The 15,472-nt window shown below is 57.5% G+C and overlaps 1 protein-coding gene across 6 annotated transcripts in view; it reads right to left on the reverse strand.

Annotated features, from left to right (window-relative positions):
- Window positions 1–797: 797 nt before the first annotated feature.
- The window catches only part of TRRAP (transformation/transcription domain associated protein), a 103,270-nt gene continuing 88,595 nt past the window's right edge, over window positions 798–15,472 (reverse strand). For 4 of the 6 annotated variants that reach the window (XM_058681145.1, XM_058681146.1, XM_058681147.1 and 1 more), the window contains exons 61-71: window positions 15,234–15,435; window positions 14,034–14,198; window positions 12,036–12,126; window positions 10,828–11,027; window positions 10,064–10,325; window positions 8,292–8,517; window positions 7,565–7,782; window positions 6,165–6,349; window positions 4,007–4,210; window positions 3,727–3,921; window positions 798–1,416 (exon numbers count right to left, since the gene is read on the reverse strand). In XM_058681145.1, the coding sequence (XP_058537128.1) occupies window positions 1,132–1,416; window positions 3,727–3,921; window positions 4,007–4,210; window positions 6,165–6,349; window positions 7,565–7,782; window positions 8,292–8,517; window positions 10,064–10,325; window positions 10,828–11,027; window positions 12,036–12,126; window positions 14,034–14,198; window positions 15,234–15,435 (2,233 nt within the window). In that variant the 3' untranslated portion in view covers window positions 798–1,131. The remainder of the gene's footprint in view (window positions 1,417–3,726; window positions 3,922–4,006; window positions 4,211–6,164; window positions 6,350–7,564; window positions 7,783–8,291; window positions 8,518–10,063; window positions 10,326–10,827; window positions 11,028–12,035; window positions 12,127–14,033; window positions 14,199–15,233; window positions 15,436–15,472) is intronic. The other 2 variants (XM_058681149.1, XM_058681148.1) reach the window with 1 other exon arrangement.

A 15,472-nucleotide genomic window follows, 5' to 3' on the forward strand; every position in this document is an offset into this window, starting at 1 on the left:
GGTGCAGTAGCCTAGTGGCAAAAGTCCTCACCTTGAATGTGCTGGGATCCCATATGGGCACCGGTTCTAATCCCGGCACCTTGGTTCCCATCCACCTCCAGCTCCCTGCTTGCGGCCTGTGAGCCCTGCAGCCTGGGACAGCCAGGGTCCAGGGAAAGGCAGGGACTGCCGGTCTGGGTGTGGTGGCCCAGCTGAGCGCCCTACAGCCAAGCACAGGGCTGGCCTCCTCATAGAAGCCCAGCACGGCCCACCAGGTCAGACCTCTCAAACTCAAGTCCATCCACCTGCAGCCACTCAAGAGTGCTTGAGGACTGTCCCCACGTCTCCACGGCAGGACCGGACATGCACAAGGTGCCCTGGCCGCCAGCACCGCTCTTCTTTTCATCACCCAGCGTCCCTTGGGGGAGCCCTGGGGGCACCCCTGCAGCTGCAGAGCTGAGCAAGCTGCAACAGAGGGGACCCTCCCAAATAAGACACGGCAGGCCCTTTTATAAAATATTTATTCTAAAAAAAATCACACTGTACAAATTTAGATAGAACATTCTTGATACTCAAGATTTATAAAAACGTGAACTTAACAGAAGGACTAAAGTTGACAAACTTCTTTTTTTTTAAATTAGGGAGGAAAGTAGTCCATGAGGCACACTGACAGTACCTATGAAACAGCCAAGAGCCGCGCAGGCGCGGGCTCTGCTGGGTTGAATAAGTCCACAACAGGGAAGGATGCTGCTGCCCACGGACAGCACAGCGCCACTGGCCCACACTGACACACGCGAGCCCAAGGTCAGCTCCGCCCGGCGGCCAGCAGGCTGTCTCCACGCCCTGCTGCCGGACGCCACGGTGGTCTCCTGGGGCTGCTGCAGGGCCACTGCGGCCGTTATTTCTCAAGGGGTTTTTAAAACACACGTATGTGCAACCCGCAACCCCACATGGGGAGGAACACCATAAAAAGAGCCACAGAGCGGCTCCAGACGGGGAAGCCCCACTCCTCGGGGCGGCCACGGCCCCGTCACTCCTCAGGACACGGCGCTGCGACCGTGCAGCTCCACCCCTCGTGGCTTCAGGGGAGCGAGCCGACAGGCGAGGGCCTCCGACCATCCAGTCAGCCACAGCAGCCTGGAGCCGGGGTGGTCACAGCCACGGGTGCCAGGCAGGGTCCATGCGGCACAGGTTGTCCAGGCTGTTGGCAGCGGCCACCAGGGTGTTCACCTTGCTCTCCCCGCCCTCGAACTGGGCCAGGTTGTGCAGGCGGGTCATGACGGCCGTGACGGCCTTCTGCACCAGGGACACCAGCTGCTGGCTGTCCATGTTCTCGGGCTGCCCTGCGGCCGACAGCGGCGACGAGGTGTCCTCCTGCGTCTTCTTGTGCCACGCGATGATCTCGTCACGGAGCACCGTCTTGAGAATGCCGTCCACCTGGGGAGACACGACATGGCCCAGGCGGAGCCAGGGAGCATCCCGAGGGCCCCCACTGCCGGGGCAGGACGGGGCAGCAGGTGGCCCCAACAGCACCAGCCCCTCACCATGGGGCCTCCTGTGCACTGCCCAACAGCCACTTCCACAAGCACAGTGTCACGTGACGACGCTCACGGAAAACACAATTTGAGGGTACGTGTGCTTGGTGCACGCCGGTGCAGGCACTGCCAGGCTCACACAGCGGAGCCCCGCGCCGCCACGCTCAGCCTAACGTGCATTTCTCATGAAGCCCCGCGGAAGGACCACGAGCTAACACTTGTGCCTCCACAAGAACGGCAGCTTCATACTGGGGCAGAGGCGAGTACCGACAGCCTGGACTGCTGCCTGGGACCCAGCCCCTGGCCCGCTCCGGCAGGCCTGTCACTGCAGAGCCAGGCCGGGTGCAACGCAGAGCCTGCCGCGAAGCCAAGGGCTCTGAGGGGGATGCTCGGCACAGCAGGGCACTGCGCGGGATGCCCACGGCCTGCCCTGGACTGCTCGCTCGGGAGCCCTGGGCAGCAGCTGCTGCCTCCAGCACCTGGGTGTCTGTCAGGGCAGTCCAGTCTGAGCTCCGGGCTCCTGGCTTGAGCCAGGCCAGTACCAGACCCCAGTGACATCTGAAGCATACACTGGTGGATGGGAGACTCTCTCTGTCACCCTTTGCCTTTCCCAATAAAAATAAATAAAACTTTAGAAGGATTTAAAGCAGGCTGGCATGGTGATATAGCCTACTAATCCCTTGCCTACAGTGCCGGCCTCTCATATTGGCATCTGCTCCTGTCCTAGCTGCTTCAACTCCAATCCTTCCCTGCCTGTGGCCTGGGAAAGCAGCGGATGACAGCTCCAAGCCTTGGGACCCTGCACCTGTGTGGGAGACCTGGAAGAGGCTCTTGGCTCCTGGCTTTGGATTGGCTTAGCTCTGGCTGTTTTGGCCACTTGAGCAGTGAACCAGTGGTGAAGGGTCTCTCTCTCTCTCCCTCTCTCTGTAAATCTGCCTTTCAAATAAAAATAAATAAATTTTTTTTTTTTAAAGGCGGGTTGGTTTGAAGACTGCCAAGAAACTTTCTGGAGAACCACTGGTTTCTGATGCCTTTTCGGGAAGTCAATGCCTCCCTGGAAGTGGGTGCTGGGTCCGTGTGGTCGGTGTGGAAGACAGGAAGGTGTGAAGAGCATTGTTCCACTGCAGGCAGGGCCGCAAGGAACTTCCCGCTGTGTGGCAGGGCCCGGCGACCACCTGAATGCAGCTCCGCCTCCCTTTGCATGGACACCGGACAACCCCACTGAGATTTCTGTAATTTATTTAGGCATTGCCTGCCTCTGCGGAGTTAATGTTTACTACCAATGTGAGCTTGGAAGTTGCTGATACCGGTTTAGCAAAAGGGCCTTTTATTGCTGCCCCCATTGACCATATGCTAATCAAGGGTGCTAAGTCCCCAGGTGTAGGGGAAACCTACTCTTTCCCTCTTCCTGGATCTCTGGGTCCTGCCTTCTGCCATACATTTCCTCCCTAGCTGATTCAAGACTAGCTGTAGAATGAGGATTGCAGTAGGAATGTGTTACTGATTGATGGGCACCAGGATGGAGAACATCCTGCCTTAGGTGAAACAAATGGCAGAATTATCCTTAGAAACATGCACTTGACCATGACGTAAAAAGTCTGAGCCAGAGTTTGACTGATTCTGTGTAAGTAAAGCTGACAGCTTTCTCGCATTGTCCACGATGATCATGGAATTGTAGTGGTCTATTTTTTTACGCCTCATCCACGCACCCTTCTTGAGTTCTGAACTCCGCCGGAGTGGACTCCGGCAAGTGGGCCATGGGAATACACAGATAACTGTCTCCAGAGTACGGGCCTCCGACCATGAGGAACGAGACTCGAACCCCAGCCTGTGTCCTGCCACACATCAAGAGGCAGCCCACCCCCAGCCTCAGCACTGCCTCTGCGAGTCAGGGAGTGTGATGAGAGCAGCCAGGGCAGCGCCAGGCAAACAGCGTGTGGGCAGCCCCATGCTAACCGGGGCATCCAGGGCACCTGGCCTTGCACTGTATACCTCAGCTCCCTGTGTGGCTCGCCACGGCCCACAGACGTGCAGCAGCAAGCACTGGGGACAACAACCTGGCAGAAACTTCTAGATCCCTTTACTCTGTGAGCATTTCAATCTGCCTAAGGAGCAGACGCCTGGCGCCCAGCCCCGGCCTGCGCCTGCCTCCCACTGGCACCGTCGGCCCCGCAGCCCACGCCCGCTCTGTAACGGTGCTGCCGTGACCCACCTTGAAGTTGGGCTGGGCAAAGCACCGTGCCACGGCGATCATGGAGGCAGTCAGCGGGCCAGACACCCCGATGGTGGTCAGGAACTCGGAGACGTTGGGGGTGAGGCGGAAAGGGACAGGGCGGTTGGCGTCTAGGTCCCCGGTCGCGTCGTTGATGTCAAATCGGAAGTAGGCAACATTGAGCTTTCCGGTGTCCTAACGTGCCAGAGGGACGACTCAGAGGTGCCGGCCGCAGGACGCAGCTGTGGCAGGGGCAGAGCCGGCCGCGCGGGCCACTCACCTGAGCAATCTGCAGCATCTCGGGGTTGAGTCTGTTGAGGTGCAGGACGAACTCGGCAAAGCCGATGAGCGCGAGCTGGATGGTGAACATCTTGCGGAAGGTCCAGTAGTCGGTGGCGTTGGGGAAGGTGTGCAGCGCCCACTCCTTGAGCATGCTGCGCGGCACCATGTTGCTCTGCACCTCCTTCAGGATGTCTCGGAGGACCTGCAACACGCACAGCCTTGCAGCCCCCTGCAAGTGCCGGGGGCGTGCTGCCGCTGCCTGAGCCCACAGGAGTTACAGGAGAACTCCCCAGCCTCTCTCGGGGCACCCCAAGCCTGGGCTGCATGGGGGTGGGGGGGCCTCGTCTGACAGGAGCATCCAGGGAAGCCACCTGACCAACACCAACAGCTCTGCCTCCAAGCCAAGCCAAGCCGTGACACACAAGCGCTGCCTGAGCTGCGCGGAGGCACACAGACCCAAAGCTGAGCTCCACCCGGGGACCCGCGCGGCTGGCCAGCACCACAGGCTGAGCGAGCCTCACAGGAGCTCACGCAGTTAGCTGGGCCCCCAGCCAGCCAATCAGGAAAGACTCAAGGTCTACACCTCCAACTGGCTGCACACCACCACGGGATTGTGGCCATCAGTAACTCACTTCCCCGCTGCCTTCCTCTCCCACACACGGAGCAAAGCGCCTTGAGACTGCAGAGAGCACCCCATCCACTCCTACAGCAGCCACACGTGTGCCATGGACACCTGCTAAGACCCTGGATTTACTCCCCGGCTGCACACTGCCCACCCAGGCAGAAGCCCCATCTCCCATACACAACAGGTGCAGGCTAACGCTGCCGCTAAATGGACCACGCCGGGCCTACACAGCACACACCCAGGAAAGCCAGAGAAGAACAGAGCGGCAGATTCGGAGAGCACTCTGACGGGCAGACCTGCGTGGCTCTGTTAGACACGCTAACAAATCAGGAAAACATGGCCGGTACACAGTTCCTGGCAGTCAGGTCTATCAAGAATTCTTGGAACTAACAAGTCAAACCATCCAAATTAAAGATGAGTAGAAGGTTTGTGTGAACATTTTCCAAAGGGAACGCACAGCCAGGCAGGAAGCACAGGCCACACCTCTCACGACTGCTCCCACGTGACTGGCAGGCCAGCTCCTCCCACCTAGCACGCTGTCCTCAGAAGATGCTCAGAGTCACCATGAACTGCACTCCTGGAGCCACGTCCAAGGGAAATGAAAGCACGGACTCACACACCGGCAGCATCAGCCATGACTCATCTCCAGGTGCCTAGGGGACTGACCCGGTGTGCATATCCGTGCACCAGGTCATTTCAAAGGAAGAAGAAATGGATCCCGGTGCACTGCTCCTTCCTCTGACGAGAGGCAGCCCCGGCACTACCAGGAGCGCTTCCACATCTGTCTCAGCAGAGAGCACCAGGGAGTGGCCGGCCTCAGGCCATGTCTTCCTGACGTGATGCGGAAGCTCTCTGCGGGGTCCAGAGGGCTGCACAACTCCGGATGTAGCAACACCAGGGAATGACAGCTTAATGAAGAGCAGGAGGAGGCCCGGGGTGCCAACGTTGCCGGGACACCCTGGCTGGCCCCGCAGCCCCTGGCACGCCTCACACTAGGGAACCCTGCGCTCTGTCGGCGGAACCAGAGAGGGCTGTGCAGGCGGTGTGCACCACAGCCTCCCGAGGACTCCCTCAAACCCCTGGGCCACCACGACCAGGCCATGGCCCGAGCCACACAGGAGCCCGCCCCAAGTCCTAATCAGAACACGGGGAGCACAGCACGCCCAGGCAGTGCTGTGGTGGGGAGACAGCCCCCGGGACCCAGATGAAGGGAAGTGGACCCCAGGTAATGTGAGGCTCATTCTCTGTGGTTGCTTCCTCTCGGGGTGTATAGAGGTCCACGTGGCAGTGACTCGGCTGGTCTGCAGAGCCTGGAGGCCAAGGCCCCTCAGTCCAGACGTGCCTGGCTGTAGTGAGCCCATCATACACTCTCCCACTCTATTCCAGAGCACAGGACAGATGCGCCCCAGCTGGAGCACTTCCAGGTGACCCATGCATTCAGCCACTGTAACACCTGCCAGCTCGCGGGGGAGCAGTGACTAAAGCAGTGGGTGCCCGCAACCATGCCTGCTGCCTTCAGGCCCAGTGGTACCTGATGGCTGGCCTGGGTGCCCCGCGCCTGCACAGTGGCCAGCCGGTCGTAGTAGCGGGAGATGGGGTTGTCATGCTCGATGCCCTTCTTGGCACAGCGCTGCTTATAGATCTCCACGAGTGACAGCGAGGAGGGGTTGTCCTCGACGAGGCGCATCTGCGGGGACACAGCCACGACCCGGGGCACTGCGGAGAGAAGCCACAGGTCAGTATCGCCTCCGACTGCCAGGCACCTGCATGTGTCGAGGGGTACAGCTCGCGGGGTCCCCTGGTCACAGACCCGCACCCTTAGCAGACAGCTGCATCGCCTGTGTTCAGACAAGGCCGGCTCAACGCACGAAGAGCTGTCAACGCCCTTCCACCGCGGGCCACAGTCCCTGCCTCCTGCTCGGAGCTGTGATTGGTCTCCGCTACAGCAACGTCCACTGTGATGCTCTCCAGCTTTGGAAAGCAGGGTACATTTTACTCGGGTTCTATGGCACAGGTAAGGAGAACCAGGGTGGCCCCGAGAACTACCCAGCATCTCCGCATGGGACTCACAGCCCATTCCCATTCTACTTTACCCACAATGGCAAGCACACCTGGCACAGTCCAGCCTTGGGGTGAGGCGCCTGCCCCCACCTCCTGAGCCTGCCTTCCCAGGGACATCCCTTGGCCAATGTTCCTAGACTTGGGTGAACTTCACTTCTTCATTTAGAAATGGGGTGACAGTACCTACCCCCAGGGCTGTTTGCGGGGTAAATGACACTGAGTCATCAGGCGAAGGTATTATGCCGTCTGCTAAAGAAAAGCTGGAGAAAGCAGGGATTTTCTTGCCTGTGAGGCGGGGCCCCACTGCCACCTGCCCTTGGGGGCCTCCAGCCATGGTGACCCCTGCACCAGAGGTTGGTGTCAGTGTAGCCCACACAGGCAAGCAAAGGTGGCATAGCTAAACCAGGGCTGTTTTATCAGTCTATCAACTTAAAGGTCAGAGCTCTTAGGTCACACAGGCTGACACGTCCCAGCAATAACCCATCTCCGGGTACACCTCAAGTGTGGCCCATGCCCGCTACAAAAGGAAGTAGGTCACTGCCTGCCTGGTCCCTGGCAACTCCACTCAGGGTTGTCACTCATCAGCTACTCGTGCCATATGACAGTGTTGTCTGCCTCCCACTTTCCTAAGCCCCGCACCTGGCCCCCCAGCACTCAGGACTGTGGATATGTAGTCCAGGAGGCGCAGTGCCCAGACAGGGGCCAGAGGAGCAGGGTGACAGGCACATGGGTACGGCCCCAGTGCACCGTGGGCAGCTGGGAACCGCAGTCCCATCGAGCAGCCTGCTCCTGAGCAAGGCCTACCAGGGGCTTGGCCCACACCCCAACACTAATGCAGGTGCAGCTGCAGCCAGCACATGGCTCACGTACCCGTGAAAAACAGGTGCCTCTTGGTGGTCTCTTTCCTCTTCTCCAGGCAGGGGTTCAGCAGGCGCAGCAGCTGCAGCACACGCTCCTCTCGCCTCGACTCGGTGAGGCAGGCGTCGTTCATGACCAGGTATGGGTAGATCTTGCCGTTGTGCCCACGGATGTACAGCCTCCTGGCTGCCGTGTTGTGCTTCTGCACGATTTCCACCCTGGGCATAAACCTGCCGGGGCGGGCACACAATGAAAGCCTCCCTTCCTCTGGGCAGCCGCTGCAGCGTTCGGCCTGTCGGGTCAGCTGGTCTCCCAGGCAAGGCAGCCACAGCAGGACCACGTTTTGTAACTTGGCAGAACCGGCCATGTCAGGGGCAGAAGGGTCTAAGCTCTGAATACAGAGCAAGGAGAGCAAGGTGGGGCTGCATCTGACCCAGAAAGAACACCAAGACAACCGTCCCAGACTGTGGGGCACAACGCGCAAGTAGCACGCACGCCTAGTGGCTCCCCAGCAGTCCCTTCTGTTCGACATAGAAGAACTTTCTTACCCCAGCCTAAGGCGATTCAGCAGGGGTGTCATGGAATGCAGACTCAAGCTTCACTCAAGACAGCTGAGCCAGTGGTGAGAGCAGACCCTTGGAGACACTGCAGCCCCCCAGTCACCTCCGTCTTAGGCACGTGCATGCGGCTTACTCAAGCTCTGCCCCCACAGCCTTGCCCAACCCAGCAGCTCACTCACCGCGCGATTTTGATGTAATAATGCGTTGGCTTGGGCATCAAGAACTCCCCTGGGATTTCCACCTCAGCTGTCTGTGCCGAGAAATTGCTCAGGAAGCGGCACTTTTCTTCTATGAGGAAGAATTTGGGAAGCTGCTTGGTTTTGGCCTCCAGGATCTTGATCCACTTTTTCAACTTAGAGATCAGATTATGCAGCTTCATGGAGCCCGGAACACTGAAGTCAAAATCTGTAAGGGAGAAGTCAATATTAAAATGCATCTTCAATTAAAAACCTCAGTCGACTCTCTCCCCAGGGCACAGTAAGGGGTCAAGAGTCGGGATGCTCCTGACCACTGTGGTTGACAGGTAGACACCCCGGAGGGACAGGTGTGTGACATTTAGGAAATGCGGCAGCCACGAGACCACCATGGGGTTCCCGTGTCCCTCCAGCGCCCCCTCCAGTGCCCTCACCTCCTGCACCCTCATTTGCTCAGTGTTTGTTTCAGAGGCGACGCCCACAGGCCCAGGCCCTCCTCCCTCCTGCAAGCTACCGGGCTTATCAAGAGAAGCCTCAGGGCACATACAGCTCTGTGTGCCTGCATGCCCCCAGCTCCCCACCCAGGCTGAAGCTCTTGGGGTGACTGGGTCAGTGTCCACTCTGGAGCCCAGTTCTGGGGAACATGAGGCTGGCAGGTGGAGCCTCCTTGACCCTGGAGTCTCTTGTGGCTAAGGGCGATTTCCACTTTGTATTACTTCAACCTGTTTAGCAGATGCTCTCAACTGTGTTAGGAAAACACAGTGAGTCTTTTGAAAAGATACACTATCTGGGTCAATGTTGTGGTATACGGGGTAAATCTGCTGCCTCTGAGGTTGGCATCTCGCACGGGTACCAGTTTGAGTCTCAGCTGCTCCACCACTGATCCAGTTCCCTGCTAAAGGCCTGTGAAAAGCAGCAGAAGGTGGCAAGTCCCTGGGCCCGTTCACCCACACAGGAGACTTAGATCAAGTGCCTGGTCTAGCCCTGGCCGACGTGGCCATGGTGGCTATCTGAGGGGTGAAGCAACAGGTGGAGGATCTCTGTCTCTCCCTAACTCTGACTTTCAAAACAAATACTAAATCTTAAAACAACATGTTTTCTACAGATGGGAACCACCCTTATTCCAAGGAATAACCCATCAGCGAGGAAAGATGTTTAAAGAAGGTTACAAAAGCAGTAATTAAACTGAAATGTTTTAACCCTGGGAAACTGTGCTGCACAAGTGTTTTCACATGGTAATAGCTCGTGTGTGTGTGTGTGTGTGTGTGTGTGTGTACAGATGCATGCCCCGGGTGGGGGGGAATCCCCCAATGTGACATATCAAGACACCTGGGCCATGCAATACCAGGCAGACGCAGCACTCAGCTTGCATGGGGTGTGGGGAACACGCTGCCTTGACCAAGGACCAAGGCAGGAAAACAAACACCCTCTCAGTTTGCTACCAGGATGCATGGCTGCTCCGGGTCCTGTAGCATTAAATTCCATCACCTCACCTTCCAAATCAACCGAAGGCAGGGTCCCGGGAAGGGGAGGGCAGCTGGGCTTGAGCCCACGCCGGCTCCTGAGCCCCATTTCCAGCTGGCACCTCCTGTGGCAGACGCAGCAGCAGGCGGGCTCGGGCACGCATGCGGCCTGGGTTCTGAAGCTGGTCCTTCCCACAGAGGCTCACGGGGCACCCAACACAGAGCTGTCATGACCCACCGAGCTGCTAACTACACAAATGCTCCCCATCCCAGGAAACGGGCAGCAGGACTCACCAGTCGTGAACTGGCCCTTGAGCTTCTGGAAGACGGGGTCCTGGGCAGTGGCCTGTGCCCGCCTGGCCAGAGACTCGGAGGCGGCGCTGGAGAACATAGTGGAGACATTGGACACGTTCTCCAGGCCCACCCCAAACGTGCTCACCAGCTTCTTGACGAAGTTGAGTGTGTGGGGGGTGATTTTGGCATCAGACACAGCTCCGCTCTTCTCAAATGCCACCGAGTAGCACTTGGCCAGGCCCTGCTGCAGCTGTCGGAGGACCTGGGGTATAAGGGATGGAGTCACGCTGAGATGGAGCCTCTGTCCCAGACAGCAGCCGGCCCCTCCCCACCCGGGCTCTTTCTAGACCCACTCAGAACCCAGAAGAGGCAAAGTCTCTCTGTTGGGTGCTGCACAGCCTGGAGGTTCACATTACCGCACGGCCCAGTAGCACGTGGGGCTGCCAGGTAAACCAAGGACGCAAACAGCTGGGCCTCGGCATGCAGCAAGGAGGTGGTCCAGCTGCTGCAAAGACCCGCACGACATCGAGTCCCACCCCTGGAAAGCGCTTGGGTAACCGTGACCACAGCGGTGACCCGAGTCAGCGTTTAACAGCAAGGTCCGGCTTTCTCAGTTTTGCCCCCTTCTTCTGTCTCCTCCTTCTAGCAGACACGACTTGCCTAGTCCAAGGCTAAATTCAACAAGGCGTCATGCAAAGAGCACAGGGCCACACGAGCACACAGAAGGATACACGCACTTCTCGGGCAAGAGCACGTTCAAGTACCTCCTCGTGCCAGTTTTCTCGGAACCAGACCATCTGATCGACGATGCCCTCCAGGGAAGACAGAAGGGTGGGGTGGAGCTCTCGCTGCATGTGCATGATTCGGCTGCAGCGCCACATCGGTGCTGTCGCTCTTATGGGCCCTGGATCTGATGCAGAATGGGACTGGTTACCCACTGAACTTGGCTGCTGCTGTCCAGAATCTGAGAGCAACACACACAACGCCAACGTCAGCGCAGAACCGACCCACGCCGGAGCTCGGGGCTACACAGAACCCTCTGGCCAAGGAACGCCGGTTCCTGCCGGTGTGGGAGTCATCACCAGCCCCGGCCCCAGGGGCTGCGTTCTAAGGACAGGTGCGCGGAGGGACTCAGGGGCGGAGGGCGCAGCCGTCTGCTACCTGCCTCCAGAGGATTAAGTTCATGGAGAGAAAGCAGATGTGACACAGAGGACAGTGACGAGTCCGGGGAGGGGCAGGGGGTCACTCTGAGCACCTTCTTAGCCTCCTACAAGTCTCCTCAAGTCATTTTAAAAATGAAATGTTGGGAAAATTCTTGACTGCTGAAGATCAGCGCAGTTAAGCAAGGCTACACCTTTTTTTTTCCATCCAGAAGAGCCAAATCATACAGTAAAGATACTTTGAGAAAAAGCCACTTTCTTCATGAGAAACACACTATAAGACCCTTAGTGCACGTCAGTATGGTGTTAGCTCATGGCTCTGGCCAGGCAGAGCCTAGGCTGAGTCTGAAATGGGCCATGCATCCCTAGTCCACCCCACTCTACAGGCACCTGCAGGCCATGCTTGTGGGCATCTACGCCCTGTGAAGCAGGCGGGCACTGCGTTCAACGTGTAGACGACACCAAACAAGTCGTTCTGCACACACTCTAGGCCCATTCCAAAGGCTCCGAGTCTGCGTCTCAAGTCACTGTTCACAAACAACTGGTAATGCTGACTGACCAGACAGCTGAAGATACTCCTTAACCCTGGGCAGCACGCACAGCAACAGGCACTGCACTGTGCCCACAGGGCGCACTGAGAGCGCCGGGGCAAGGCGGACTCCATCCAGCTCTCTAGGCATGGCTCGGCAGCTTGGGTGGAGGAGGAGCAGCCTGACATGTTAGGGCAGAGGCTCCCACACGACCCCCGTGTCCCTCGTGGACCAGGGTGTCCCCAGCAGCCCCCGTGCAGGAGGCCCGCTCCCAGGACTTACCGCTCTTATAGCGCTCCCGCTGCTCTATTTTCAGGGTCAGGTACAGGGTCCGGATGGGGAAGTAGACGGCTTGGGGGTACACACGTCCAACCTGCACAGAGACACAGGCTGTCAACAGCACTGCTTCCCCCGACAGCTGTCAGGTCTGCCTGTACAAGGAAGCAGGTGCTGCAGCAACAACCCAACACACAGCCTGAAGACCCACGCCAGGCTACCGTTTGTATCTCATCAACCCAGCAGAATTTTCCATCTCCTCACTGGAGACAGAAATGCCTGAGGAAGGTACCTGGATATTCCTCAGGCAAACAAAAGCCACACACAAGCTCATCTTTCTAAGAGAAACAGTTCCCTGCAGGCGTGAGCTATGCTGACTGGTAGTTCCATCAGCAGTGCCGGCCCTGCACAGGAGGGGTGCTGGGGTCTGGCCCTGCACAGGAGGGGTGCTGGGGTCCGTGTGATCCGTGTGGAAGACAGGAAGGTGTGAAGAGTATTGTTCCATTGCAGGCAGGGCCACAAGGAATTTCCCGCTGTGTGGCAGGGCCCCGGCAGGATGGCAGGATGTCTCTACGACCACCTGAACGCAGCTCCGCCTCCCTTTGCATGGACACCGGAGAACCCCACTGAGACTTCTGTAATCTATTTAGGCATTGCCTGCCTCTGCAGATTTAATGTATAGTATCATATAGTATCGATGTGAGCTTGGAAGCTGATGTTGCTGATACCATTTTAGCCAAAAGGCCTTTCATTATTGCTGTCACGGCTGCCCCCACTGACAATATGCTAATCAAGGGTGTTCTGCCCCCAGTTGGTGGGAACCTATGCTTAGGGTTTTTCTCCCCCATTGACCATATGCTAATCAAGAGTGTTCTGCCCCCAGGTGTAGTATTCTTTCCCTCTTCCTTTGATCTCTGGGTCCTGCCTTCTGTGATACATTTCCTCCCTAGCTGATTCAAGACTAGCTGTAGAATGAGGATTGCAGTAGGAATGTGTTACTGATTGATGGGCACCAGGATGGAGAACATCCTGCCTTAGGTGAAACAAATGGCAGAATTATCCTTAGAAACATCCACTTGACCATGACGTAAAAAGTCTGAGCCAGAGTTTGACTGGTCTTGTACAAATAAAGCGGACAGCTTTCTCGCATTGTCCACGATGATCATGGAATTGTAGTGGTCCGTCCACGCACCCTTCTTGAGTTCCCAACTCAGCTGGAGCTGGACTCCGGCGGAGCGGAAAGGGAGCCCACGTGGGGCCTGAGCAGACGGCCACACATCCCCAATCCTTCGCCACCACTACTGGGCAGCTAGTGAACATGCCCCAGGAGACGTGAGAGAAGTGAGCACAGGAAACAGATGGACTCCACATCCTGACAGATGGACGACAGCAAGCCATCAGCACAGGCATCGGCTGTACTCTGGGTGTGTGTGCGGTGCTGCGGGGCAGTCAGGCACTGCTCGGCAACTCCGAGGCCGACACACTGGCGGGACCTGTCCTGACGGCATCGCGGTTCCCGCTGCGGTGTCCCTCACCTTTACACAGGCACACACGCTCTGGAACTGCTCTCCAAGGAAGATGGGACAGTCTCTCCTCGGGAGCCAGGCCCACCAGATCCCTCAGCCCCATGCCAGGGCTGAGCTGCGTGCCGGGTACAAAAGCTGCTGACTGCAGGCTGACTTGGACGTGCACCCGGCACGGGGCAGCAGTCAGCCGTGGAATCCTGCTCGGCCACACAGCACTGCCAGTCCTACCCTCCCCTGGCAAGAGCTCATGCAGCACACGCAAGAGACAAATCACACCTTCAATACTTAGTATTTCCTTTCAACGCTGACACATTCTGTAGTGACTTTTCAGTATGGTCTCTAGTAACAGAGCTCTAAATGCCTTCAATCTTCCCATCTCTTGGATTTATTTTTTAACGCTTTGAGTATTCAAATCTGCTTTCTGGGAAAAAAAAAAAAAGCTCAAAACAAAGACACAGCTTGGAGCTGGTCCACAGACCTGGCTGATGAGGTTCAGAAGCAGCTTGCCCTCGGAGCCCACCAGGCAGGTGAGCAGCTGGGGGATCCAGGCCAGCCACTGGATGGGAGGCACCCCAATGCAGTACTTGTCCACGGCGTCTGCCAGGGTGTTTTTGTCATCATCAAAACTCAAAAGCCACAGCACCTAGGAAAGCAAGAATGGAGGAAAGGCTTGGAGTTGAATGGCTGTTCTGAGAACTTCAAACCAGGGGCCTGTGTTCCAACACGGGAACTCCAGCGAGGTGGCGCCACTGGTCAGCACAATGCTGGCCCTGCAGCACAGTGGGTTAAGCCCTTGCTACTGATGCCGCCACTCCACGTAGCAGGGTTCTAGTCCTCACTGCTCCAACTCCATTTCTACTCCCTGTTGGAACACTTGGGAAAGCAGTGGAAGATGGCCCGAGTGCCCAGGCCCCCAGCTATAGCCATGTAGGATCCCCTTCAAGCACACGGGATCCTAGTGCTTGAAGGGGAAGGACTGAGCTACTGCACTGGGCTCCCCCAACCCCTTGGTTTGGCTTTGACGATAGTCAGTGATGGAGCCAGTCTGCCAGTGAGTGGCAGGCCTTGGCAATCAGGAAGCAAGGGACAGGGGGCCAGGACTGCCAGCATGCGCATCTTCCATATGTGTGCCCTCAACCAGCAAGACAGGTTTCTGATAAGAATCTGAGAGGATGGGGTCCCCACCACCAGGCAGGCCACATGCTGGTACCCCGGGGTCCACTGATGTCAGAAATAGTGGCAGTGTTTAGGTAGTATTTCCGTGTCAGCTGGTTTGTCTATGGCTGGTTGGAACCACCATGTGCTGGGGCATGTTGCAAATTTTCATGTTAAATCAAGGAATCCTAAAAAGCCAAGCCTTTGTGAGCAACATAGAAAATAACAACTTATTCTTATGTGTTCTGCAAGAATTCTTCTAAGTTTTATGTATGCCCGAGGCTCAGGGCGGAGACCCCCTAGTGAGCAGCAAGGACAGCAGCTCACTGCAGGTTGCCAGCTGCTCTCTGGGATGCTGGTCTACCTGCAGTGACCCACGGCTCAGCCCAGGAGCCCCGAGAAATGCGACCTTGGCACCTCAGCCTTACAAGCAGCTGGAAAGGTATCTCAGGAGTGACAGGATGAGGCTGGAGCTTAGCCTCACGCGCAGCCTGACTCGGCGGCTGCACACCCGTGGCCTCACCTTGGCCAGGTATTTCCTTGACTTGCTCTCGTTCTGATGGCGACAGGCATGCAGGTAGCAGGTGATGGCAGACACCCCGAGGTGCAGCTGGCGCTCCTTCACGAAGATGTTCTCGAGGTAGTCGCCCCACATGGCCCACGCCTTCACCAGCACGTCATGCATCTGCACGGCCGCCGAGAAGGCCTTGTTGGCTTCCTCAGACCTGCCGGGAGACACATTCTGCGTGAAGCTGGACTGCA

This window comes from Ochotona princeps, chromosome 24 (genome assembly GCF_030435755.1).
Source record: "Ochotona princeps isolate mOchPri1 chromosome 24, mOchPri1.hap1, whole genome shotgun sequence".
NCBI classification, from domain to species: domain Eukaryota; kingdom Metazoa; phylum Chordata; class Mammalia; order Lagomorpha; family Ochotonidae; genus Ochotona; species Ochotona princeps.